Raw genomic sequence first — 27,756 nt, forward strand, 5'->3', positions numbered from 1 at the left:
ATAGCTGGGACAACAAGCACCTGACACAGAGCCCAGCTCATTTTTCTACTTTTTATATGGACTGGAGTTTTGCTCTTGCTCAGGCTGGTCTCGAACTTCTGAGTTCACGTGATCCTCCCGCTTGGGGCTCCCAGAGGGCTAGGTCGCGTCTTTCTTACGTAATAGGGGCGTGGCTCGATCGTTGTAGGAATACGTCTGCGCAGCTGCGATGGCTGCTGGGAGTTGTAGTTCTCTCCCTTATCCTTGACCTTTCTATTTCCGGTACCGGCACCGGGCAGAGCGGTCGGTGACAGCTCCGAGGGCCCCCGCCCCGCGCCCATGGCAGAGCCGGACCGTGAGTCGGGAACCCCGGTGGGAGGGTCGGGCCGCGCCGGGGCCTGGAGGAGAGTTGCAGGCCCCGGGGCCCGAGGGCGGGCACGCAGGGGCGGGAAATAGGAACTACCTGGGGGAATGGGATTCGGAGGGCTGTTGGCTAAGTCATCCATATTGCTAGTTTAGTGGGTTTCTGGGACGCAGGGTGTTAAGGGTCCGTTTACTATGTCCGCTTGCCAAGTTACCAATGATGGCGTGTTACTCGCACCTCGGTTGCTGAAGACCCTCGTTGGTACGATCTTAGGTTGCCGCGGTCCGGGTTGCTAAGGGTTTCTGGTTGTTAGGGGCACCTGTAGCATCCTAGGGGACCTTGATGTCCCATCCTGTCTCTTCCCCCTAGGTCTCTTAAACCTACCACTTCCACTGCACCTCCTCTGCCAAACCCATCTCTGAGTAGAGGTATCTCTTCTCTTTTCTCTTCTCTTCGCTCTCTTCTCTTCTTTTTCTTTCTTTCTTTCCTGCTTTCCTTCTTTCTTTCTTTTTTTTTTGAGACAGAGTCTCAGGCTGTCACCCTGCGTAGAGTGCCAGGGTGTCACAGCTCCCAGCAACCTCAAACTCTCGGGTTTAAGCGATTCTCTTGCCTCAGCCTCCCAAGTAACTGGGACTACAGGCGCCCATCACAATGCCTGGCAATTTTTTGTTGCAGTTGCCATTGTTTGGTGGGCCGGGGCTGGATTCCAACCCGCCAGCTCTGTGTATGTGGCTGGCACCCTAGCCGCTTGAGCTACAGGTGCTGAGCCTTCTCTCTTTCTTTCTAAACTTCCGTGCGCCTTGTAAATCTAACGCTCCCAAGCGCACACTCACAGACCCCTGTGCTCATTTTAACTCCCCCTAAGTCTTCCTTAGGCCTGGTATCTCCTCCTTTCTCCTCCCTTTCATCCCAAGCTTTCCCTCCCCAGCCTTTCTGTACCTCACTAACCACCCCTTCTGGCAGCACTTTCCCCACTAAAAACATCTGCTTCTACAACCCCTCCATCCCTCTACTCCATTTTTATTACCACCTGACCCCAGTATAACTAGGTAGGTGGGTCTTCTTGCCCCCCAACACACTGCTACATCGAACCCCTTAACTATTCTCCCCACTGTAACCACATACTCCCCCCTCTCCCCTAGCCTCTGACTCTCTGGAGACCCAGGCAGGGAAGGTGCAGGAGGCTCAGGTGAGACTGGGAAAGGGTGGAGGGAAGGGGAGAAAGGATGGAGGGAAGGGGGAAAGGGTGGAGGGAAGGAGAGAAGATGGACTTGTTCCACACCCACACTGGGGGGAGGTGGCAGAGGGGAGACAGTTACCCCAGGGCCTCTGTGGCTGATTGCCTCCATTCCCTTACCCCATAGTCTCCTGGGGCCTGTCAGAGGAGAGTGTGCAGCCTTAACCCCAGGCCTGCCCTCCCAGACTTTCTTCTTTCTTTGCTACTTCCTGCTCCCCTCTACTTGCGCACTCCTTTTGAACCAAATTTGTGCTGGGCCTGGAAAAGAAGTGTATTGGATTTAGTATCTGAACTTACAGATTTCACAGACAAGTGTTGAGAGAATTACCCTGCAGCGTGATTATGAAAGTAGCTGAGGGCAGCCCACAGTAAACTTTGTGCATCAAAAAGGATTCCAGGCTGGGGGCAGTGGCCTATTCTAGTCAAGCCCTTCCCGGGAGAAATCTATAGGCAGGTATAGCAGTCAGACAGAGATGAAGACACAGCAGAATAAAAGTGACTTATAATTGTCTTAGACAAGATGAGAAATGGTGTTCCATGCAGAGGGTAGAACTTGTGCAGAGACCTGGGGGCATGAAAAAGTGTAATATGTTCAGTGGCTGGCTAGTTGGGGGTGTGGGTGGCTAACTGTAGGTAAGGTTAACATGTATTGACTACTCATTCCAGCCAGGCACTCGGCTTAGTGCTTTATCTCATGTAATCTTCCCAGCATCTCTGTTGGGGGTAAGGCCTAGGAGGCCATTTCAGAGACCAAGAATTTGAGGCAGAGTTGTTGAATAACTTATCCTCTGTCCCTCAACTAGAAGGGCAGGAAAGGGTCTTAAGCCCACAGCACTGGCCATGCTGCCTTCCAGATGCTGCAGAGAGAGGTAGACAGAACGCCTCACAGAAGCTCGAAGGCCCCCCCTACTCTAGCTCACCCTTAAGCCAAGTCACCCCCACATGCTGAGTAGATCCCTTGAGTCCTTCCACAGAGCTGCTATCTACAGCCTGAAAGAATGCCAGCCACCCACACCCATCTCATGTAGGGCAGTGCAGAAGCCGGGATTGAGATACCTCACAATACCATTGATTCGGACTTGGTGGAAATTAAAGAAAAAACCCTCAGAAATGCACAGCAGGGAGAGGCCAAGTGTTTAAGAGCCTCCTATTAGGCTGTGATGTCTCACTTGCCTGGCTTCCCAAAGCACAACTACTGTCAGAGTAAAAAGTTTAACATTAAAAAGGGATCCTCAGTCCCAAAGAAGGAGATGTGAGGATGTAAATTGCAGCATTGTCCCTAAGAGGGCAAATCTGGAAACAGTCCAAATGGCTGTCACTAGATGAGTTAAATGAACTATGGTTTGTCCATACAATGCAATATTATGTAGCTGCTTAAAAGGATGAGGCAGGTCTGTAATATATTGTTCTGTGGAAAACACAAGGTTTGGTGTCACACTGTATGGTATAACCTTTGTAAAAATAATGTAAAATACGGCGGCGCCTGTGGCTCAGTGAGTAGGGCGCCACCCCACATACTGAGGGTGGTGGGTTTGAACTGGCCTGGCCAAACTGCAACACAAAAATAGCAGAGGCGTTGTGGTGGGCGCCTGTAGTCCCAACTACTTGGGAGGTTGAGGCAAGAGAATCGCCTAAGCCCAGGAGTTAGAAGTTGCTGTAAGCTGTCATGCCACGGCACTCTACCAAGGGCGAAAAAGTGAGACTCTATCTCTACAAAAGAAAAATAATGAGTTTTGGTGAGGCATGCTGGCTCACACCTGTAATCCTAGCACTCTGGGAGGCCAAAGGCAGGTGGATTGCTTAAGCTAAGAAATTTGAAACCAGCCTGAGCAAGAGTGAGACCCCATCTTTAAAAAAAAAATAGCTGTGTGTTGTGAGTGCCTGTAGTTCCAGCTACTTGAGGCTGAGAAAAGAGGATCGCTTGAGCCCAAGAGTATGAGGTTGCTGTGAGCTATGATGCCATGGCACTCTACCCAGGGCGACAAAGGAGACTCTGTCTCAAAAAAGAAAAAAAAATAATAGTTTTTATATGCAGAGAAAAAAAATCTAGCGTGATTACCATGGAACTATTGATAGTAGATATCTCAATGGGGGTAGGTTGGGGAAATTACAAGGCAAGTGCCCCAAGTTAGTCGTGGTCTAATGGTGAAAGTTTTTACAAAGCTTATACAGCCTTAAAAAGCAATAAGAATGTTTTGTTTTTTTTTTAGACAGATTCTCACTATGTTGCCCTCAGTAGAGCGCCGTGGCTTCACAGCTCACAATAATCTCAAACTCTTGGGTGCAAGTGATTTTCTTGCCTCAGCCTCCCAAGTAGCTGGGACTACAGGTACCCTCAACAACACCCGGCTATTTTTCTTTTTTAATTTTTTTTTTTTTTTTTTTTTTTTGTAGAGACAGAGTCTCACTTTACCGCCTTCGGTAGAGTGCCATGATGTCACAGGACTCACAGCAACCTCTAGCTCTTGGGCTTCTGAGATTCTCCTGCCTCAGCCTCCCGAGCAGCTGGGACTACAGGCGCCCGCCACAACGCCCTGCTATTTTTTGGTTGCAGGTCAGCCAGGGCTGGGTTTGAACTCGCCACCCTCGGTATATGGAGCCGGCGCCCCACTCACTGAGCCACAGGCGCCACCCATACCCGGCTATTTTTCTGTTGCAGTTGTCATTGTTGCTTAGCTGGCCCAGCCTGGGTTTGAATCTGCCAGCCTCGGTGTATGTGGCTGGTGCCATAACCACTTTGCTATGAGCGCCAAGCCTAGCAATAAATTTTTTTTAATATATTTGGAAGGAAGGTTCTTATTCAAGAAAGCTTCGACACAGAGTAGTGAGTAATCAGGGAAGGGAAGGCGTCTGTTCTTAAGGAGGAGAGTGGGTTGATCAGACTGCGTTTTTGTGAAATCCATTGCAGGGCCCAGCCCTGGGCCTGCGTACCTAGTAATGGAGGGTCCTGGGGCTCCCACCAGGAGCTAGACCCTGCTCTCAGTGCTGGGAATTCAGTGGTGAACACACACCACCCTCGTGGAGCTGACATCCTGGAGAACTCCATAGGTATCTGAGGTCAGGTGAGAAGACTGGAGAGGCCAGCTTCGTGCAGTGGCAGTATTGTAACCAGTGAAGTTTATCCGAGGCACAATTATTGCTACTTGAAAACTTTTCCCAATACCCCGCCAAGATGACTTGAAATAGTCGGGAACGCTTCATGAATTTGCGTGTCATCCTTGTGCAGGGGCCATGCTAATCTTCTCTGTATCGTTCCAATTTTAATATATGTGCTGCCGAAGCAAGCATGGCATTGGCAATTTTTGACAGTCTGTGGAGACTGGAGAGGCCAAAGAGGAGGGCCTCTGAAGTAGAGGTGGTGGCTGTCCCAGACAGGCCATTGCAGAGTCAGTTGGAAGTGCCAGGAAGCGGGGTCACTTGCAAGTAGAAACTGTGGCCAGAAGCTTAGGGACAGGACCCCAGGGGAAGAGGATAGGCTGGGTCAGGAAGAGCACCAGGAAGGGAGAAGGGGGTCTGTAGAGGGCCCCTAAGGAGGCTGAGTGGACATGCTGCGGGGCAGCAGGGCTGTGGCAGGAGGGAAGGGAATGGTGGTGGGGACAGGAGAAGTCTGGAAGACTGGGGGACAGTGAGACCAAACTGAGATGGGATGGCCAGGGAGGGGAAGGAAGTCCGGGGGAGAAGCTGAGGACAGTTTAGCACACAGTGGGAGTCAGGGGCCTGAGGGGTTCATGTGGGGCAAGATGTCCGGAGGCCACAGAAGCCCCATATCTGGGGACAGAGAGGTGGCATCTGCGGTGACTAGGCTAAGGCCATTGGTGTAGAAGAGGCAAGTACCCCAGAGAAGGTGGAAAGAGAAAACAGAGAGGCCCAGGACAGAGTCCCAGAGACCTGCAGTTAGGGAGCTGGATCGGGGAAGGAGTGGAGGGAGGAGATGGAGGTGGCCAGAGAGCTGTGCGTGGCCCTAGGCTGCAAGCAGGGGCTGTGTAGGGCAAGCACGGGGCACCACTGGTGTCCTTTACAGGAGCGACTTCAACATTCATGGACTCTTAGGGATGCTGGGAAGGGGCAGCAGGCCCACCCTTCAGGGAACGGGGGTGCAAGAAGGACATGTGATAAGAGCAACAGCAGGACTTACTGGGCACTTCCCCAGCCCCCGCTGCCGGGCACCAGTCCCAGCGCCTCACATACGCTAAATCAGTGCCTCGGTTCATCCTCACAACAGCTGTGTAAGCTCCATTTCCAAGATGAGCACTGAGACTTAGAAAAGTGAAGTCGGTCGTGCCTGTGGCTCAAAGGAGTAGGGCGCCGGCCCCATATGCCGGAGGTGGCTGGTTCAAGCCCAGCCCCGGCCAAACACTGCAAAAAAAAAAGTGAAGTCAAGGCCAGCTGCAGTGGCTCACACCTGTAATCTTAGCACTCTGGGAGGCTCAGGAGGGTGGATTGCTTGAGTTTAGGAGTTTGAGATCAGCCTGAGCCACAACAAGACCCTGTTTCTACTAATAACAAAAACTAGCCGGGCACTGTGGCAGGCACCTATAGTCCCAGCTACTCAGGATGTTGAAGCAAGAGGATCACTTGAACTCAGCAGTTTGAGACTGGTATGAGCTGTGACACCATGGCATTCTACACAGGGTGATAGAGTGAGACTCTGTCTCAAAAAAAAGAAGAAACAAATAAAGGGGCTGGGCGTGGTGGCTCATACCTGTAATCCTAGCTCTCTGGGAGTCTGAGGTGGGTGGATTGCCTAGACTCAAGGCTTCAAGACCAGCTGGATCCAGAGCAAGACCTTGTCTCGAAAAAAATAGCCGGGCGTTGAGGCAGGCGCCTGTAGTCCCAGCTACTTGGGAAGCCGAGGCAAGAGAATCATTTGAGCCCAAGAGTTGGAGGTTGCTGTGAGCTATTACGCCATGACACTACTGAGGGCCACAAAGTGAGACTCTGTCTCAAAAAACAAAAAAGAAAAGAAAAAAGAAAGAAAGAAAAGAAAGAGAAGCCAAGTCCCTCACATGAGCTCTTGCTCCTCAGGACTAGTGGGGCCAGGTTTCCAACTCAGGCAGTTTGTCCCAGAGCCCTCACACTGGCCCCAGCACTGTCCCTCACTTCCTCAGGTCACCTCTGGGCCACAGCCTTTTCCAGAAACCTGGTCTCTCCCCCCACCCCTACATCCTCCCTAACCCCACTTCTCTCGGGCCTGGCCACCCCACCCCCACCCCTTCCAGGATTCAGATTCAGACACTGAGGGAGGAGCAGCTGGCGGAGAAGAAGAGAGTGAGTATCTTCTTTGGGGACAGGGAGTGGGGTTCCTGGAGGGCAGATTTAGGGAAGGGATCTGGGTGACACCCCTCAATTCCACCAGGAGTGATATTCAAAGTATGTAACAAGACTGGGTATGATAGCTCACATCTGTAATCCCAGGCCTTTGGGAGGAAGGTAGGAGGATCGCTTGAGGCCAGGAATTGAAGACCAGCCAGAGCAATTCCCAGAACCTGGCTGAGCCCACCATTATGCCTTTAGTTGGTGCAGGGGCTGGAGGACCCCTGGGCTGGGGAGGGGGTACTGGAGAGATCCACGGACCCTGGCTGAATGCCCACCTCACCACTGTCTGTCTTTTTGGTCAGTGGACTTCCTTCGGAATTTCTTCTCCCAGACACTTGGCCTGGGCACCCAGAAGGAGCGTCTCCTGGATGAGCTAACCTTGGAAGGGGTGGCTCGGTACATGCAGAGCGAGCGCTGTAAGTCCCCTTCCTGGGTTGGGTCACTCCGTCACTACCCCCAACTCCCCGCTCAAACTGGTTGAAGCCGTAAAAGGAGCGTGTTAGCTCTGTGACTAAAATCCAGCTTCGAGTGTAATGTCTGGATCCAGGCTTCCGTATTGTCAAAAATCTTAACTCTTGGCCAGGCTCAGTGGCTCACACCAGTAATCCTAGCACTCTTGGGAGGCAGAGGCAGGTGGATTGCTTGAGCTCAGGCATTCAAGATCAGCCTGAGCAAAAATGAGACCCCATCTCTACTAATAATAGAAAAACTAGCCAGACCTTGTGGTAGGTGGTATAGTCCAAGCTACTTGGGAGGCTGAGGCTAGACGATGGCTTGAGTGCAGGAGTTTGAGGTTGTTGCGGGCTATCATGATGCCATGGCATTCTACTGAGGGCAAGAGAGTGAGACTCTGTCTCAAAAAAAGGAAGGAAGGAAGGGAGGGAGGGAGGAAAGAAAATAAAAAGAACATTAAAAAACCACCTTAACTCTCTTTCTGGGGCCATTCTTCTCGTTTGGAGTGAAGGCAACTCCTGGCAGCTCCAAATTTAATTTCGACCCAGCTGCCACTGAAAAACAGCACCTTTTCCCCAGTGCTTTTCATTTATTTAATAGATATCTTATTATATATTTACATATATATATTCTTTTCTTCTCCTTCTTTTTTTTTTTGTAGAGACAGAGTCTCACTTTTTCACACTCTGTAGAGTGCCATGGCATCACACAGCTCACAGCAATCTCCAACTCCTGGGCTTAGGCGATTCCCTTGCATCAGCCTCCCCAGTAGCTGGGACTACAGGTGACCAGCACAACACCCGGCTATTTTTTTGTTGCAGTTTGGCCGGGGCCGGGTTTAACCCTGCCACCCTGGGTATATGAGGCCAGCGCCTTGCCCACTGAGCCACAGGTGCCCCCTGATTTACGTAAATATTTTTATACCCTATTCAATTGCAAATTTATGTCATTTAATTTTTAATGTGACTGTGTTTAACACTCAGCTTGGTAAATTCCTAAAATCACAACCATCAGCACCCATGAGCAGGCACGAGCTGGCTGTGGTGCACCATTGTCAGGATGGCTGAGCCAACCTCCCCACCACCCCCAACTCTGCAAACCAGTGGGAATGGAGATCTGCTCCAGTTGGCCCAGACTGAGTCACATGCCTGCCCCTCGACCAGGCACTCAGTCTCTGATTGGCCAGACCTAGGTCACATCTTCACTTCTGCTCCGATTGACCAGGCCTATGTCATCAAGAAGAGTAGTGTCTGACTCATTGGGGTTATGGGGGCCCAGCATAAATATGGATGCTTAGAGCAGAGCTTGGAACCTAGCAAGGGCTGTGCAGCGTTCACTGTGGTTACTACAGGAAGCTCCTTCAGGTACGGCATGTAGATGTCTATTTACTGGGTCACCAGGAAATTTATATTTCTTGCCATGAGTTGAGGTCAACAAAGTCTGAGAAACTAGGCCCCTGGCAGTGCTCAATCAGGACAATCAACCCTTTGAGGGTCCTGAACAGCCTTTTGTTGAGGACATCTTCTCCAGTTTCCCTGTCCCCACCGGCTGTGGTATCCCTCCCCAGGCGGCCAGGGGCAGGCGAGGCAGCTGTCTGCAGCCTCCTTTGCCTTAGGTGGGCCCCAAAGAGAATGCAGGCAATGGCTACAAGCATTTGCTCATTCTGTCCTCTATCTGGGTTCTGGGGTAATTGTCTCCTAAAGGTGCCCCTGAGGGGATAAGGATAAATAATATCAATTAATGGCCGTCACTGATTGCCAGGCACATGGCTAAGCACTTTACAGTTGTCTTTTTATTTGATCTTGACATTGTGCCTGTGAGGTCATTGTCATTATGGGAGTGATCTGGACAGAGGAGGAAACGCAGGCGTGGAAGATTGTGACCTGGTGCAGAGTCAAACAGCTGCCAAGTGACAGTTAGGCTTGGACCCCAGGGCCCTTGAATCCAAAGCACACTCTCCCCTGGACTTGTTCCCCACTTGATCCAACCAGACCTGGCCTGAAGGCATCCAAAGGACAAAGCTGAGGGCTTTTGTTCCCCCTTGCTGACCTCCCTTGGATCACAAAGGTGCCTGATTCACAGATGTCACAGCTGTCTGTCAGCTGACAGGCAAGTTATCAGAGTACTATATGGGGGAGCTGCCCGCCAGCCAGCAGCTGAGACAGCAAAAGAGCTGTTTCTGTTCTACCCAGTGTGTTTTGGAAAGGATTCAACCTCCTACCACATCTTTTAACCGCTAAAAATGAGGGAACAAAGTGCTTTTTTTTTTTTTTTTGAGACAGAGTTTCAAGCTGTCGGCCTGGGTACAGTACCGTGGCGTCACAGCTCACAGCAACCTCAAACTTGGGCTGAAGTGACTCTTGCCTCAGCCTCTCAAGTAGCTACAGGCACCTCTCAAGGACTACAGGCACCCGCCACAATGTCTGGTTTTTTTTTTGGTTGCAGTTGTTTTTTAAGCAGACCCAGGTGAGGCTCAAACCCACCAGCCTCGGTGGCCTGTGCGGTAACCACTTTGCTATGGCCGCTGAGATGGGAACAAAAGTTCTTAAAGGTATGCAAATCATGACCCTAAAGAAGTTAGCATAAGTGGGTCAAAGAAGAGGAGTTTGCTAGGTGCCAGGTACTGATTTAAGTGTTACATGAATTAATTCAGTCTCTCAGCAGACAGAATACTGTAAATATACCCATTTTGCAGAGGAAGAAGCTGACACCCAGAGTAGTGACATGAACTGTGTTAAGGCCCCACAGCCACTGGTGAACAGGAGAGCCAAGATTTGAAACCCTAATCTCCTCTACTCTCACTCGGTATGGGCCAAGAGTGGCAAATCTTTGGTCTTCCCCTGAAAATTATCAGGCTTCAGGTGGCTGATGTGTGTTTGATGATGGAGGAAAGTTGTGTTTTTTTTTTAGACACAGAGTCTCACTTTTTCGCCCTCGGTAGAGTGCTATGGCATCACAGCTCACAGCAACCTCCAACTCCTGGGCTTAGGTGATTCTCTTGCCTCAGCCTCCCGAGTAGCTGGGACTATAGGTGCCCGCCACAATGCCCAGCCATTTTTTGTTGCAGTTTGGCCAGGGCCAGGTTCGAATCCACCACCCTCGGTATATGGGGCCCGTGCCCTACCCACTGTGCCACCCTGGAGGAAAGTATTATAGTGGAAGAATATGTGTAATGTGCTAGAGCTGGGTGGCCATCCAAGACTGTATGTATGTTCTCTTGGGGAATGCTCCTTCTCGCCTCCCACCCCCAGCTTCTCACTAAGGGGCTTTGTCTTAGTCTAGTACAGCTGTTCTCAACCTGTGGGTCGCGGTCCACAGGAGCTGTATTAAAGGGCCACAGCATTAGGAAGGTTGAGGACCACTGGTCTAGTAGGAGGAGAAACTCCTCTTCAAGTGGGCTTTCTCCAGTCTTTCTAAGTTGGTGTAACTTTGGTGAATTCATTGTCCCCTGGCTGGCTCTTCCACAGGTTGACTATATGACCTCTTCTTGGTTTCCTCATCTATAAAAGTGGGGATGTTGGCTCGGCACCTGTGGCTCAAGCAGCTAAGGCGCCAGCCACATAGACCTGAGCTGGTGGGTTTGAATCCATCCCAGGCCTGCCAAACAACAATGACGGGTACAACCAAAAAATAGCCAGGCGTTGTGGCGGGCCACTGTATCCCAGCTACTTGGGAGGTGGAGGCAGGAGAATTGCTTAAGCCCAGGAGTTAGAGGTTGCTGTGAGCTGTTATACCATATCACTCTACCCAGGGCGAAAGCTTGAGACTCTGTCTCAAAAAAAAAAAAAGTGGGGATGTTAACATTATCCCCTGGTTGGGATAATGTTTGGGAGGACCATGATGCTTCTGAAAGTCTTGCCTCAGGGCCTTACACAGAGTAAAGTCAGGAGGTGAGATAGATGAAGCTATTTTAGGAGCTGAGGAGATCATGTCAAATGACACATAAATTCCTCCCTTCCAGGTCGCAGAGTCATCTGTCTAGTGGGAGCTGGAATCTCCACATGTAAGTATCCCCCTCCCCCAGCATCTTCCCTTAGGAATGGGGGACCCCTCTCTGGGGCCCAGGAGGAATCCTTTCTGGGCCCTGGCCTGAGAGGGTCGAAGGGATGAGGATGGGGCCAGCATCACCGATCCACTGACCCCTTTCCCTCCTTCCCCAGCGGCAGGCCTCCCTGATTTTCGCTCTCCATCCACGGGCCTATACGCCAAGCTGGAGAAGTACCATCTTCCCTACCCAGAAGCCATCTTCGAGATTGGCTACTTCAAGGTATGTGCTCTCCCAGGAAGGAGCACCTGTGATAAGGGGCAGGAATTGGGGTCATGGGCTCCAACCTTTGTCTCACCTGGGACTTCTGGCCCTCTGGCTCTCTCTCCAACAGAAACATCCGGAACCCTTCTTTGCCCTTGCCAGGCAATTCTATCCTGGGCAGTTCAAGGTGAGATATTTTTTGCAGTGGGGGAACAGGAAAGACTGGGAGACAGCAGGCATGGGAAGCCCCTCCCCACCAACCAGGGCCCTTTAGATATTAAGTACATGGGTGCTGGGCCTAGAATGCCCAGGTTCAACTCCTGGTCCTTTATTTCCTCATCTTGTGACCTTGACCCTCAGTTTTACAGTCTGTAGAAAAATTAACCTCATAATGGTGGTTGGGCGGCTTCAACACATTAATAATGCATGTGACAGCCCAAACTCTGGAGTCAGCCTGCCCGAGTGTGAACCCTAGGCTTTTTTTTTTTTTTTTTTGCTGAGACAGAGTCTCAGTTTGTCACCCTCAGTAGAGTGCTGTGACGTCATAGCTCACAGCAACTTCGAACTCTTGGGCTCAAGTGATTCTCTTGCCTCAGCCTCCCAAGTAGCTGGAACTACAGGTGCCCAACACAATGCCCAGCTGTTTTTTAGAGACAGGGTCATGCTCTTGCTCAGGCTGGTCTCGAACCTTTGAGCTCAGGCAATCCACCCTCCTCGGCCTCCCACAGTGCTAGGATTACAGGCGTGAGTCATGACGCCTGACCTAACTGTGTGCCTTTGACGACAGTCCATGGCCCCAGGCCTCAGTTTCCTCATCTGTAAAACAGGGATAATGATGCTCTGTCACGGGGCTGTTGTGATGATTCCATGAAGTGAAACAGGCATGGTGCCTAGAACAGCTCCTGGCACGGAGCAATTGGGGGCAAATGTTCTCTACTGTTACCATCATTGTTAGCTTTCCTCCCCTGCAGCCGACCATCTGTCACTACTTCATCCGCCTGTTGAAGGAGAAAGGAATGCTCCTGCGTTGCTACACGCAGGTAGGCAGGTTGTGGGCATCCTGCGTGAAGGGACAGGTACCCTCAGGGGAGGGGCTCAGCTGTGAGTAGTGACTTAAGTGGACGCAGGCCAGGGCTTAGCCCACTGCCTCCTTGCTGGGGAACTTGCAGTGAGTCCCTTCCTCTCTGCCTCAGTTTCCCCTTCTACGAACAGAGACTAGAACAGCTCTGCCCTCTCAGGTCTGTAACAAGGTGGCAGTGAACTCCTCTCACGGCCATGGTGTGATGCTGCAAAAGGACCCATCTGGGGCGGCTCCTGTGGCTCAAGGGAGTAGGGCACTGGCCCCATATGCCGGAGGTAGTGGGTTCAAACCCAGCCCCAGCCAAAAACTGCAAAGAAAAAAAAAGGACCCATCTTAGGGGACACCATTTGTACCATAGACAACCCAGATTTCTTTTCTTTTTTTCCGACAGAGTTGCACTTCTGTCACCCTTGGTAGAGTGCTGTGGTGTCATGGCTCACGGCAACTTCAAATTCTTGGGCTAGAGGAATCCCCTCTAAATGGATGGCTTAGCTCAGTGCTTGTGGCTCAAGCAGCTAAGGCGCTAGCCACATACACCTGAGCTGGTGGGTTTGAATCCCGCCTGGGCCCACCAAACAATAATGATGGCTGCAACAAAAAATAGCTGGGCACTGTGGCAGGTGCTTGTAATCCCAGCCACTTGGGAGGCAGGAGAATCGCTTGAGTGCAGAAGTTGGAGGTTGCTATGAGCTGTGATGCTACGGCACTCTACCCAGGGCGACAGCTTGAGGCTCTATCTCAAAATAAGTAAAGGTGGCGCCTGTGGCTCAGTGGGTAAGGCGCTGGCCCCGTATACCGAGTGTGGCAAGTTCGAACCTAGCCCTGCCCAAACTGCAACAAAAAACAGCTGGGCGTAGTGGTGGGCGCCCGTAGTCCCAGCTACTCAGGAGACTGAGGCAAGAGAATCACCTAAGCCCAGGAGTTGGAGGTTGCTGTGAGCTGTGAGCTATCGAGGGTGATAAAGTGAGACTGTTTCAAAAAATAAAATAAAATAAATAAATAAATAAATAAATGCATGGCCCATTTTTCTGTTTTTTTTTTTTTTTTTTTTTTTTTTGTAGAGACAGAGTCTCACTTTATGGCCCTCGGTAGAGTGCCGTGGCCTCACACAGCTCACAGCAACCTCCAACTCCTGGGCTTAAGCGATTCTCCTGCCTCAGCCTCCCGAGTAGCTGGGACTACAGGCGCCCGCCACAACGCCCAGCTATTTTTTGGTTGCAGTTCAGCCGGGGCTGGGTTTGAACCCGCCACCCTCGGTATATGGGGCCGGCGCCTTACTGACTGAGCCACAGGCGCCGCCCCATTTTTCTGTTTTTATGTATTTGTTACTTATCTATTTTTGAGACAGAGTCTCACTTTGTCGCCATTAGTAGAGTACCGTGGTGTCACAGCTCACAGCAACCTAACTATTGGGCTTAAGTGATTCTCTTGCTTCAACCTCCTGAGTAGCTGGGACTACAGGTGCCCACCACCCACCACCCACCGCAAATGCCCAGCTATTTTTTAGAGGTGGGGGTCTCTCTCTTGTTCAGGCTGGTGTTGAACTTGTGAGCTCCAGCAATCCACTCACCTCGGCCTCCCAGAGTGCTAAGATTACAGGCGTGAGCCACCATGCCTGGCCCAGTTTTTTGATTTTGTTTTTTGCAGTTTTTGGCCAGGGCTGGGTTTGAACCCACCAGCTCCAGCATGAGGCCAGTGCTCTATCCCTTTGAGCCACAGGCACCGCCTTTTTTTTTTTTTTTTTTTTTTTGAGACAGTCTTACTCTGTCACCCTGGGTAGAGTGTTGTAATGTCATAGTTCACAGCAACCTCAAACTCCTGGGCATAAGTGATCTTCTTGACTCAGCTTCCAGAGTAGCTGGGACTACGGTCATCCCCCATCACACCCACTAGAATATTTTTTCTACTTTTAGTAGCGACAGGGTCTCACTCTTGCTCAGGCTGATCACGAACTTGGATTTTATATTTGTTATGAGGCTTTTCTCAACAGATGACACCAAAGTGACTTGATCTAACAAAATCGGTATACTATGACAATTTTCCAACAGGTAGATGTTGTGTGTTAAAGAAGGGGGGCCTTTTTATAATTGGAACAATTATTATTATGATGTTGTTTTTTTTTTGTTTGTTTGTTTTTGTAGAGACAGAGTCTCACTGTACCGCCCTCGGGTAGAGTGCCGTGGCGTCACACGGCTCACAGCAACCTCTAACTCTTGGGCTTACGGGATTCTCTTGCCTCAGCCTCCCGAGCAGCTGGGAGTACAGGCGCCCGCCACAACGCCCGGCTATTTTTCTGTTGCAGTTTGGCCGGGGCTGGGTCTGAACCCGCCACCCTTGGCATATGGGGCCGGCGCCCTACTCACTGAGTTACAGGCGCCGCCCTATTATGATGTTTTTTTGAGAAAAAGTCTCACTATGTTGCTCTTGGTAGAGTGCCCTGATGTCACAGCTCACAGCAACCTCAAACCCTTGGGTTTAAGCAATCCTCTTGCCTCAGCCTCCTAAGCAGCTGGGACTACAGGTGCCCGCCACAATGCCCAGCCATTTTTTTTTTGTAGTCGTCATTGTTGTTTAGCAGACCCAGGGCCTGCCAGCCCGAGTGTATGTGGCCGGCTCCCTACCCACTGATCTACAGGTGCCAAGCCATAATTGACACGAATATAGACATGACATTACATGCACCATGGGGCCACGGCTCAGACGTGTTTGGTGCTTAACCCAGGGCCCCTTCCTAGGGGCAAACGCTGGCTTCTAGAGTAATCAGCATGATTTTCAGGTTCTCACAACCCTACCAGTAAATAACATTTGTGTCTCTGCCTGTTTTACGAGTATGTACTGAAACCAAATGATTGGACTACAGCAGGACTGCACATGTCGTAGATAATACCTCAGAACCCAAAGTGATAAAATAAAGGGATAACTGTTGAAGATAATAGGTGTTCTTGTATTTTCTTCCTGCACCCAGCAGTTTGGCACTTGCAGCTTCAGGAACTGCCACCAGGGGGAGGACAAGGGCTTTTTAGATCAGATTTCACAGGTAGGGACAGGTGTTCCTGCCTGGGTGGTGGAGGCAGAGGAGGGGACAGCCTCCTTCATTCTCAAAGGGACCCACGGGTGGCGCCTGCAGCAAAGGGGTAGGATGCTGGCCCCATATGCCGGAGGTGGCAGGTTCAAACCCAGCCCTGGCCAAAATAATAAAAAAAAAAACTCAAAAAAATCTAAGGGACCCAGGCTCAGAATAAACCTGCTCTCTGCCCAGAAAGTCAGTTGTATTCATAGGTGTCCTGGCATGAAAGAAAACAGCTCCCCTCAGGTGGCGCCTGTGGCTCAGTGAGCAGGGCACCGGCCCCATATGCCGAGGGTGGCGGGTTCAAACCCAGCCCCGGCCAAACTGCAACAACAACAAAAAAAAAAAAAAATAGCCGGGCATTGTAGCGGGCGCCTGTAGTCCCAGTTACTCGGGAGGCTGAGGCAGGAGAATCGCCTAAGCCCTGGAGTTGGAGGTTGCTGTGAGCCGTGTGATGCCATGGCACTCTACCGAGGGCAATAAAGTGAAACTCTGTCTCTACAAAAACAAAACAAAAAACAAAACAGCTCCCTTAAAGCCAGGGGCTTTCTGTGTGTGATTTCACAACAAGGCGCCTTGTAGTCCCAGCTACTCTGGAGGCTGAGGTAAGAGGATTGCTCAAGCCCAAGAGTTTGAGGTTGCAGAGACTTCTGTGAGCTATGTGCCCATGGCAACTTACCCAGGGTGAAAGAGTAAGACTCTGTCTCAAAAAAAAAAAAAGTGTGTTCTACGCTAAGGGGCAGGGTGAGTGCATAGGTGCTGAGGTAAGACTGTGTTTGTTCAAAGAATCCCAAGAAGCTGGATGTGAGGGAGTGATGAGGAGAGTTAGAGGAGATGAGGTCAGGGAGGTGACAATGGTAGATCAAAGAGCCTTGTGGGTCACAGGGAGGAATTCGAGCTTGACCCTGGGTCAGGAGGAGCCACAGGAGGGTTATGAACAGGGAGGGACATGACCTGACTTGGGTGCTCACAGGCTCCTCTGGCTGCATGTGAGAGACAGACTATGTGGTCTGTGGGGAGGGGGACACAGAGACCAGCCAGGAGGCTGCCGAGATGGTCCACGCAGGAAAGGTGGAGGCTGCACCGAGGAGGGGAGAAGAGGGCAAGTAGGATGTGCTGATGGATTGGCTGTGGCCGTGACAGAAAGAGGAGAGCCAGGGACAACTTGATGGCTTTAGCCCAAGCACTTGCTGGTTTTTAGAGATGGCAGGAAGCACAGGTGCCAGGGCAGATGAGGTGTGCCCAGGTCAGACTGCCTGATGGACAGACACACACCTGAAGGGGGAGGACAGCTGGACAGGGAAGTCTAGACTTGAGTGGAAAGGTCTCAGCTGAACAGGCAGCATGTGAATGATGTTTAAACTCACCAGGCAGGTGGGGCGTGGTGGCTCTGCACTTTGGGAGACTGAGATGGGTGGATTGCTTGAGTTCGGGAGTTTGAGATCAGCCTAAGGAAAAGCGAGACCCCATCTCTACTAAAAATAGAAAAACTAGCGGGGCTGGGCGAGGTGGCTCATGCCTGGAATCCCAGCACTTGGGAAGCCAAGGCGGGTGGATTGATTAAGCTCACAGATTCAAGAGCAGCCTGAGTCAGAGCGAGACCTTGTCTCTAAAAATAGCTGGGTATTATGGCAGGTGCCTGTACTCCCAGCTGCTCAGAGGGTGAGGCAAGAGAATCACCTAAGCCCAGGAATTAGAGGTTGCTGTGAGCTGTGATGCCACTCTACCCAGAGGTGACAGAGTTAGACTCTGTCTAAAAAGAAAAAGGCTCGGCTCCTGATGCTTAGTGAGTAGGGCGCCAGCCACATACACCTAGGCTGGGCCTGTTAAACAACAATGACAATTCCAATCAAAAAATAGCTCGCCAGTAGTAGTCCCAGCTACTTGGGAGGCAAGAGAATCGCTTAAGCCCAAGAGTTTTAAGTTGCTGTGAGCTGTCACACCATGGCACTGTACCCAGGGTGACATAGAATCTGTCTCAAAAAAAAAAAAAAAACCACATAAGGAAGGGGTGGGGCTAGAGTCCCAGCTACTTAGATAACTGAGATAGGAGGATCGCTTGAGCCCAGGAGCTTGAGGTTGCAGTGAGCTATTTTGAGGCCACTGCTCTCTAGCCTAGGTGATAGAGCAAGAACTTGTCTCAAAAAAACAAAGTCTCATAAGAATATCGCACTTGGAAGGTAGCAGATGACAGGAGCAGCTAAGTGCCCTATATAAGGCTGTGCCTGCCACAGGCTCTGGCTGTGGAAATGAGGGCAGAGCCCCAGCCCCAGCTCAGGCCTGAGTTGTGTGCCTTGATGTGGGGCCCCCATGTTCACCCAGAGGAAGTGACATGGACGGCACCTGTGGCTCAGTGGGAAGGGCGCTAGCCCCATATAGAAGGTGGTGGGTTTGAACCCGGCGCCAGCCGAACTACAACAAAATATAGCCGGGTGTTGTGGCGGGCACCTGTAGTCTCAGCTACTCAGGAGGCTGAAGCAAGAGAATCACCTAAGCCCAGGAGTTGGAGGTTGCTGCGAGCTGTGACGCCACAGCACAATGAGACTCTGTCTCACAAAAAAAGAAAAAGGCCAGAGGAAGTGACATCTTCCTCTGTTTGCACAGATGCCCTGTGTGGGCGCAGGGCCACCTCCTGCCGTTTATGATGTTTTGATCAGTTACACAATGTTTTGAGACCCAAAGTGAGCGAAGATTTAAAAATCAGGAGATTTCATATGAAAATCCAGACTTTGAATCTTTCCTGAAACTCTGGAATTGCTGGCCATACCCTCGGTGGCTTTCCCAGTGATAGCTGTGGGCTGCCCACCATTTGCACAAGCCCCACCAACCTGATTCCTGCAGGATGCAAGGCTGAGGGTTAGTTTCTCTGTGTCGTCACCTATCCCTTGCTTCTCCTATAGTGAACTACTTGCTGGCATCATGATTCCCAGATGTTCTCCCTGGAGACCATTGCTGTGACCTGTTCTTGTTTCCCCTGTGGAACTAGTCTGTACCCAGCCAAATAAACACATGTAATAAGCTCATGTATATATTTTTTCACATCCTATACGTAACACATTTGTTGTTCTTCACCCATTTCGTTTTTTTGAGACAGGGTCCCTTTTTTTTTTTGTAGAGACAGAGTCTCACTGTACCGCCCTCGGGTAGAGTGCCGTGGCGTCACATGGCTCACAGCAACCTCTAACTCTTGGGCTTATGCGATTCTCTTGCCTCAGCCTCCCGAGCAGCTGGAACTACAGGCATCCGCCACAACGCCCGGCTGACAGGGTCCCTTTTGTAGCCCAAGCTGGAATGCAGTGGTACGATCCTACATCCCTGATCTCCCGGGCTTAAGCAATCCTCCTGCCTCAGCCTCCCAAGTAGCCAGGATGACAGACACCATGCCACCACACCTGGATAATCTTTTATTTTCTTAGAGGTAGGGATTTTTTTTTCTTGAGACAGTCTCATTCTGTCACCCTGGATAGAGGGCAGTGGTGCCATAGCTCATAGCAACCTCAAACTCTTGGGCTCAAGAGATCCTCTTTTTTTTTTTTCTGTTTTTTGAGACAGAGTCTCTCTTTGTCAACCTCAGTAGAGTGCCATGACATCATAGCTCATAGCAACTTCCACCTCTTGGACTCAAAGCGATTCTCTTGCCTCCGCCTCCCAAGTAGCTGGGGACTACAGGCACATGCCACAATGCCCAGCTATTTTTTTTAGTGATGAGGTCTCCCTCTGGCTCAGGCTGGTCTCCAACCTGTGAGCTCAGGCAATCTACCTGCCTTGGCCTCCCATAGTACTAGGATTACAGGTGTGAGCTACCACACCCAGCCCTCTAGAGATCACCTTGTCTCAGCCTCCCAAGCGCCCAGCACAATGCCTGGCTAGTTTTTCTATTTTTAGTAGATATGGGGTCTCACTCTTGCTCAGGCTGATCTTGAACTTCTGAGCTCAAGTGTTCCAGCTGCCTCAGCCTCCAACAGTGCTAGGATTACAGGTGGGAGCCACCGAGCCTGGCTAAGGTAATGGTCTTGCTATGTTGCCCAGGGTAGACTTGAAGTCCTGGGCCTTAAGTGATCCTCCCAAAGTGCTGAGATTACAAGCCTGAGCTCCATGTCCAACCTGTAATATACCTTTGGAAGGTTTTTTTTTCTTTTTTGTTACCTTTTAATGTCTTGGAGAGATTGTCTTATAGCAGTATATACAGATCAGCCTTATTCCTGTTGTTTCTGGTTTCTCTAGCAAAAATGCTATCAAAGAATAATGCATTTAGGTAGTTCTTTTGCATTCTCTTTAATTATTTGCATACACATTGCTTACTTATGTGTGAGGTAGTCAGTAATTAGACTGAGTCAAGTACCAAAGGTAAAACCAGTATTTATTTTTCTGTTTGTTTGTTTTTTTGCAGTGTTTGGCTGGGGCTGTGTTTGAACCCACCACCTCCAGCATATGGGGCCGGCGCCCTACTCCTTTGAGCCACAGGCGTCACCCACAAAACCAGGATTTATAATAGAGGAGAGAGGGGAGAAGTTAGAGAGAGAGTAGGAAGAGTGACAGTGACTCTTTGTGCATGTTTTGGAAATAAGTGAATTGCTGGCAGGGAACAGAGAAGGCAGGTCGGGCAGTCTGCCCTTGAAAGAAAACCCTTTTGCTTGTTTGTTGAGTCTTTGGGAAACCTTATAAGTTCAGCTGCCAGCCATGGTGACAGGCCATCTCTGTGTAACCTCTGCCAGTGTTCTCTGTCAGCACCCGCTTCAGCAGCTTTCCTCATGGGCAAACAAAGGCTGCCCCAGCGGGGCTGGCTGTTTTAGGAAAGATGAGAGAACACAAATGTCTGTGTGGAAAAGAATATTCTCATCTGTTTAATACATAATAGAAAGTATCTGGGTGGGGCACGGTGGCTCGAACCTGTAACCCTAGCTGAAGCAAGAGGATTGCTTGAGTTCCAGAGTTTGAGACCAGCCTGAGCAAAATTGAGACCTTATCTCTAGTAAAAGTAGAAAAATTATTTAGGCCTGGGCACTTGTAGTCCCAGCTACTCAGGAGATGGAGGCAAGAGGATTGCTTCAACCAGGAGTTTGAGGTTGCTGTGAGCTAGGCTGATGCCATGGCACTCTAGTTTGGGCAACAGAGTGAGACTCTATCTCAAAAAACAAAATAACAAAAAAAAATGTATCTCTGTCTTAAAAGAATACAAGCTAATACACCATCTAGGAAATAGACCATGGTAAGAACCCCAACTGCTAAATAGGAAAACAGTGTGGTTAAAAACAAGTTAGCCCTCCTGATTCATTTATTTCCGTTACTGCTTGGCCAGGGCTGATACACAGTGCAGGTTGGGTACTGTGAAGGATGCCACAGCTGAGGGGGCTCCATGTACAACAGAGACAGTATAAATTTGTAGTATATTTCAACTAATTTCTGGCAGGTAGCTGTCAAGTATCTGCTTTAAAGAAAACAACTCTCCTGAAAAATGGAAGTGAAGTGGCCTGAATTTGCAGAAAGCACCATATGAGTTGGGGTAGTGGGTCTGGCTTCACAGACATTTGAGTTTGGGCTCCTGCCTTTTTTTTTTTTAATTAATTAATTAATTTTTGAGACAGAGTGTCACTTTGTCGCCCTCGATAGAGTGCTGTGGCGTCAAAGCTCACAGCAACCTGAAACTCTTGGGCTTAAGTGATTCTCTTGCCTCAGCCTCCCAAGTACCTGGGATTACAGGCACCCTCCACAACATCAGCTATTTTTAGAGTTGGGGTCTTCCTCTTGCTCAGGCTGGTCTCAAATGTGTGAGCTCAGGCAATACACACTCCTCAGCTTCCCAAATGCTGGAATTACAGGTGTGAGCCACCGAACCCAGCCTGGGCCCCTGCCTTTATGCTGCCATGACTGTAAACTTGCAGTGGCACCATCAGAATGAACAAAAGATTTTCAGACACACCTCACCACCTGCTTCTCCCTCCCACCCTTCTTGCCCTGTCCCAACTATCCCACTTGCTTCTTGTGGCCTCAACCCCCTGTTGTGCCTTCTGGCCACTGTCTGATAGAACTCACTCCTGACTCTGTTCCCTCCAGAACGTAGACACCCTGGAGCGAGCGGCAGGGCTGGAGCCCGAGGACCTGGTGGAGGCCCATGGCACCTTCTACTCGGGACACTGCATCGGCACCGGCTGCCGACATGAGTACCCGCTGAGCTGGATGAAAGGTGAGGCTGGAGGCGTCCGGCCATTCCTCAGTGCCAAGAGCAAGTCTGCAAGCAGTGGCCACAGTTCTGTCCTGCTCTTGGCTCTTTTTATTTTGTAATATTTTTAACATTTTTTTATTGTTTTGGATTTTCTGTCACCCTGGATAGAGTTCTGTGGCGCTGAGCAATCCTCTTTCTTCAATCTCCCAAGTAGCTGGGACTACAGGTGCCTGCCACAATGCCCGGCTATTTTTTGGTTGTAGTTATCATTGTTGTTTGGCAGGCCCAGGATGGATTTGAACCGGCCAGCTCTGGTGTATGTGGCTGGCGCATTAGCCGCTTGAGCTATAGGTGCTGAGCAGCCAAGAACTGAATTTTTTTTTTTTTTTTTGCCGTTTTTGGCCGGGGCCAGGTTTGAACCTGCCACCTCCGGTATATGGGGCCAGCGCCCTACTTCTTGAGCCACAGGGGCCGCCCTTGATTTTTTAATTTTATTTAATGTTGATTGAATTGTAAAAGTCATGGCCAGGCACAGTGCTCACACCTGTATTGCTAGCACTCTGGGAGGCCGAGGCAGGAGGATCACCTAAGTTCAGAAGTTCAAGACCAGCCTGAGCAGGAGCAAGATCCCATCTCAAAAATAAGTAAATAAATAAATTGTAAAAGTCAGGCTGGGCATAGCGGCACATGCCTGTAGTCCCAGCTACTCAGGAAGCTGAGGCTAGAGACTGAGGCACGAGGATTGCTTGAGCCCAGAAGTTAGAGTCTGCAGCAGGGAACTATGATGACACTACTGCATTCCACCCTAGGCAACAGAGTGAGACCCTGTCCCCCCAAAAAATTTTTAAAAAATTGTAAAAGTCACGTATGGCTTTGATGAGCACATTAAACCGCATAAGCAGAACCCATGGAGTATGACAGACATGGGCCTGGTTGGGGTGAAGCTGGTGGCTGCCCCTAGGCATACAGACTATGGGGCTCGCTACAGTCAGACTCACTGTTCATGTAATGACAGAACACCCAGAAAAATAAATCAACCAATCATGTATCCTAAATGCCTGGGAGAGCCTATTACTGCCATCCATTGTGCAGATTAAGAGGCCACTTATTCACCCGTGGAAAGCCATTTCTGACATTCTTTATGCTGAGTTAACAAAGCCTCTGGTGTCCATGTGAGATAAGGACAGATGCCACATTTGTACTAGGGTCTCCGCAGTGTGGCTTTTTTTATAAAATGCCAGCTGAGACCTCTGCGTTAAGGATTTCTAAATAGCCCCGCTGCATACAGTGGGGAACAGGGTACAATTCACGTCACTCTGTTATGTCTCCTTTACAGCAATATCACATGCATCACTCACAGATATTGTGCTGTCCGTGCAAAATACATTAAAGTAAATTGCAGACATTAAAACAACGCTCTGTAGGCTCGGCGCCAGCCACATACACTGAGGCTGGAGGGTTCAAACCCAGCCCGGGCCAGCTAAAAAACAATGACAACTGCAACCAAAAATAGCTAGGCGTTGTGGCAGGCGCCTGTTGTCCCAGCTACTTGGGAAGCTGAGGCAAGAGAATCGCTGGAGCCCAGGAGTTTGAGGTTGCTGTAATGCCACAGCACTCTACCGAGTGTGACATAATAAGACTCTGTCTCAAAAAAACAAAAACAAAAACAATGCTCTGTAAATATTTGTTGAATGAATGAATGAATAGTTGAATGAAGCAGTTAGAATTCTGTGGGTTGGGAGGTGCCCATAGCTCAATATGTAGGGCATTGGCCACCTGCACAAGGGCTGGTGGATTTGAACCCAGCCTGGGCCTACTAAAACAAAAAAATAGCTGGGCGCTGTGGGCCAGTTGCCTGGTGGGCAACTATAGTCCCAGCTACTCAGGAGACTAGTGAGGCTCTGTCTCAATTTATTTATTTATTTTATTTATTTATTTATTTATTTTTTTGTAGAGACAGAGTCTCACTGTACCGCCCTCGGGTAAAGTGCCGTGGCATCACACGGCTCACAGCAACCTATAACTCTTAGGCTTGCGCGATTCTCTTGCCTCAGCCTCCCAAGCAGCTGGGACTACAGGCGCCAGCCACAACGCCCGGCTATTTTTTTTTTTTTGTAGAGACTATTTCTTTATTACAGTTTGGCCGGGGCTGGGTTTGAACCCACCACCCTTGGCATATGGGGCCGGCGCCCTACTCACTGAGCCACAGGCGCCGCCCCTCAATTTAAAAAAAAAGGGATCACTGCCGGTAGCTCAGTGAGTAGGGTGCCAGCCACATGCACCAAGTCTGGCGGGTTTGAGCCAACTAAACAACGAGAACTACAACACAAAAATAGCTGGGCGTTGTGGCAGTGCCTATGGTCCCAGCTACTTAGGAGGCTGAGGCAAGAGTATTGCTTACCCCGAAGTTTCAGGTTGCTGTGAGCTGTGACGCCACGGCAGTCTACTGAGGGTGACATAGTGAGACTCTATCTCAAAAGAAAGATTTCTGTGGGCCACACGTGACAGAAATGCTTTCAATCTTCCTAAATCCCTAAGCAATAAAAGGATGATTGTCATAGGATGATATATAGTCAGGATCTAGGAGGGGGTCTGTTACAGAAATCGCTTGAGCCCAGGAGTTTGAGGTTGGTCTGACCTATAACAACATGGCTGGCACTCTACCAAGAGTAACGAAGTGAGACTCTTGTCTCCAAAAAAAAAAGAAAAAAAGAGGGAAGTCGTTTCTGAGCAGGGCAGACACCCAGGAGATTTTCTAGGGACTGAGGTATGTGTATGTTGACAGGGGAAGAAGGGACATAGGGTGAAGCCGCTGTCCCCAGCCCGGGGCCTCTCACAGCCTTCTCTCTCTCCCTTCCCCACACTCAGAGAAGATCTTCAGTGAGGTGACTCCCAAGTGTGAGAAATGTCAGAGCGTGGTGAAGCCTGGTGAGCCTTGAGGCCAGGAACCTGTGAGCGTGGATTTGGGTGGGAACCAACCCCCCTCTCTTGCCACTGACCCTTTCCCAAAGGCCACGCTTCCACCCAACGTCTGGTCACCTCTGTCTCCCCGCCCCTGGCCAGTCCCCGCTGCTCCCCGAGGCCCTCAGGTCTGCTCTACTCCTGCCAGTGTGTCACTGTCTCATTCTGTCTCTGTACCTGTCCATCTGCCTCCACCTCAGACATCATATTTTTCGGCGAGAACCTCCCAGCGCGTTTCTTCTCCTGCATGCAGTCAGTAAGTGCCAGAGGAGGGAGGGCAGCCCCAGGCAGGGTAGGGGAAGGTGGCTTGCTCTGGGCAGAGGGTCCCTGAGCCCTCAGTGGCACCGTCCCCACAGGACTTCCTGAAGGCGGACCTCCTGGTCATCATGGGCACCTCCCTGCAGGTTCAGCCCTTTGCATCCCTCATCAGCAAGTAGGTCGGGGTCGGGGCTGTTGGGGGTGGCTGGGGACTAGGGAGCCAGGAAGGGCCACCCCTGCCCACTCAGCTGGCTGTCCCCCCAGGGCACCTCTCTCTACCCCACGCCTGCTCATCAACAAGGAGAAGGCTGGCCAGGTGAGTGAGCCCCATTCATACCTGTCCTGCCCTGTCCTCACGTGGGTCCTCCCTTCCCTCCCACGGGCTTCCTTGGGAACTAGAGGGCAGGCCTTGGAGAGCGTCCTTACTGGAGATGCCAGTGCTTTGGACTCCTCAGCTTAGACTCAGGGATTCTAGAATCCAGAAGGGTCAGAGTCTAGGCTGCCCCTGATTGTCCCGTCTGGGTCATTCAGGACCCTTTTGAGCAAGTGACAGAATTCCAGTTCAAACCAGCCAAAGCTAAAAAAGTAATGTGCTTTTATCCCCTCCAGGGATGGAGGGGTCAGAACCAGGCAGACTGAGGCACGCCCATCAGGGGTCTGCCCTCTCCTCTCTCAGTTCTTTTTCCTGGGGATCACCTGCTGGGGAGAATGTCCTCTTGGGGAGGGGTGTTCCCCTGGAAGGGAAACAGGAATATATAGCAGACAGGCAAAAACAGCATGGGCCAGACTGTCCCAAGCCTTTCCATGTATTAACTCACCGACACCACAGCCCTACATGGGGAGAGGGTCCCTGATCAGCCCCATTCTGCAGATAAGGAAACCAAGGCACAGAGAGACCAAGTCATTTGACTTAAGTCACAAAGCTGGGATACAAACCCAGGTCACCTGGCTCCTGGGTCTGTGCTCCTAGCTCTCTCCCCCCACCCAACCACTTGCCTTTCCCACAGAGGGATCCTTTCCTAGGAATGATGATGGGCCTGGGAGGAACCATGGATTTTGACTCTGAAAAGGCCTACAGGTGAGGCCTGGGCCCGGGGCGAGGGTACACTCTGGAAGGGACAAGGCTGAGGTGGGAGGGAGGCAGGGCACACAGGCAGACTGATGACCAAAAGCTGGCCATAGTCTCAGATAAGCCTGGGAGCTCTATCATATACCTCACTGCAGGGATGTGGCCTGGCTGGGTGACTGTGACCAGGGCTGCTTGGCCCTTGCTGACCTCCTTGGATGGAAGGTAAGGAGCTGGGGACTGACTGCAGCCTATTCTAAGCCCAGTTCCTGCATCCCACCTCTGTCCCTTGGGTCCTCTGACCCCATGATGCACAGTAACCTCTGACTTCTGTGAGTTTTTACGCCCACAGAAGGAGCTGGAAGACCTTGTTCAGAAGGAGCATGCCAGAATAGATGCCCAGCTGGGGTCAGAAGCCACCAACCCCACCACTGCAACTTCCCCCAGAAAGTCTCCACCACCTGCCAAGGAGGCGACCAGGACAACCACAGAAGGAGAGAAACCCCAGTGACAACTGCACCCCCCAGGAAGGACACCCAGTTCCTCGGGGATAGCCAAGTCCCAACCAGCCCTGTGTCCCCTCTAACCTGCAGCTCTTGTCTGGGGTGCTCAGAACATCCCCCAATCTGTTAACCAGTTCTCCCCAAAACTAGAGTCCTTGCTGGCCCCCACCCAACTTTAGCCAGTCTTTAACCTCTCCTAGAGTCCTCTCCTCTCCAGTCTGGGTCATTCAGGACCCTTTTGAGCAAGTGACAGAATTGCAGCTCAAACCAGCCAAAGCCAAAAAAGTAATGTGCTTCCAAGAATGCAATTTCTTGGAAGGAGATGAAGGGGTCAGAGCCAGTCAGACTGAGGCATATCCATCAGGAGTCTGCCCTCTCCCTCTCTCAGTTCCTTTTTCTGGGGAACACCTGCTGGGGAGAATATCCTCTTGGGGAGGGGTGTTCCCCTGGAAGAGAAACTGGAATGAATGCCCTTAGCCAAATCTAATAGCCATAGTCTGTAACCACCCCAGGGGAAAGAAGAAACCTCCCTAATATCTAACTGGGGGGGCCAGTGGTACCCCAAAACTTCTAACTATCCCAGGATAGGGAGCTTAGGGCCCCCACTTTTCTACTGCTCCCAGGGCCTGTGGCCAAATGGATCAAAGCTAACCTACCCAGACGGGGGTGTGGGCTCTCCAAACTCACACCTAGTAGGGCGGGACCGGTCTGGATCTGAAGGCTTCCCTAGTCTTTCTCTTCAACTTCTAAAGTGGGTGCTGGGCCCCTTTCACTTGGGACCCACTTCCCACGTGGCTTACTGGAGACAAATTAAAAGCAAAAACAACTAACTGTCTGGGTCCTGTTCCTTTCTGTAGGCAGCCAGGGGAGCAGCTGGAGGGAGGGGATTAGGTCTTGGGCCAGTAAGGAAACCAAAGCATTTCTAGGCTTTTATGAGAAACACAGGGAAAGGTGATAAAAGGGGACCCATGGCTCTGCGCCCTGAACCCGCCTGCCACTGTCCCTCCCTCCAAAGCTGAGTCAGTTAAGGCCTGAGCCCCCAGAAAGAGAGAGGAAGGT

The 27,756-nt window shown here is 50.7% G+C and overlaps 1 protein-coding gene, 1 non-coding gene and 1 pseudogene across 5 annotated transcripts; 2 read left to right on the plus strand and 1 right to left on the minus strand.

The window, feature by feature from the left end:
* Window positions 1–205: 205 nt before the first annotated feature.
* On the plus strand, window positions 206–27,510 carry SIRT2 (sirtuin 2). 4 transcript variants are annotated; one of them, XM_053605405.1, is made up of 16 exons: window positions 206–334; window positions 1,486–1,532; window positions 6,800–6,848; window positions 7,199–7,312; window positions 11,311–11,352; window positions 11,510–11,616; window positions 11,729–11,785; window positions 12,570–12,638; window positions 21,801–21,930; window positions 24,778–24,837; window positions 25,071–25,126; window positions 25,227–25,303; window positions 25,393–25,444; window positions 26,136–26,206; window positions 26,353–26,419; window positions 26,547–27,510. In XM_053605405.1, the coding sequence occupies exons 1-16, from the start codon at window positions 319–321 to the stop codon at window positions 26,703–26,705; spliced, it is 1,173 nt and encodes a 390-aa protein (XP_053461380.1). In that variant the 5' UTR covers window positions 206–318; the 3' UTR covers window positions 26,706–27,510. The 4 variants fall into 4 exon arrangements, with proteins under 4 accessions (XP_053461380.1, XP_053461381.1, XP_053461382.1 ...); XM_053605406.1 differs by lacking the exon at window positions 12,570–12,638; XM_053605407.1 differs by lacking the exon at window positions 1,486–1,532 and having other exon boundaries at window positions 235–334.
* On the plus strand, window positions 4,663–4,900 carry LOC128597764 (uncharacterized; annotated as a pseudogene).
* LOC128597831 (U6 spliceosomal RNA) lies at window positions 4,762–4,868 on the minus strand. The gene has a single exon (XR_008383389.1). It is a non-coding gene; the product is annotated as a U6 spliceosomal RNA (small nuclear RNA).
* Window positions 27,511–27,756: the final 246 nt, after the last annotated feature.

The sequence above is a fragment of the Nycticebus coucang genome, chromosome 10 (assembly GCF_027406575.1).
Source record: "Nycticebus coucang isolate mNycCou1 chromosome 10, mNycCou1.pri, whole genome shotgun sequence".
Classification (NCBI taxonomy): domain Eukaryota; kingdom Metazoa; phylum Chordata; class Mammalia; order Primates; family Lorisidae; genus Nycticebus; species Nycticebus coucang.

Bases quoted from the DNA above. Each gene is read 5' to 3' on its own strand.
- SIRT2 (XM_053605405.1), top strand. The intron at 7,313-11,310 runs GTAAGTCCCCTT...CCTCCCTTCCAG, and splicing joins GTACATGCAGAGCGAGCGCT to GTCGCAGAGTCATCTGTCTA. The intron at 11,617-11,728 runs GTATGTGCTCTC...TCTCTCCAACAG, and splicing joins TCGAGATTGGCTACTTCAAG to AAACATCCGGAACCCTTCTT.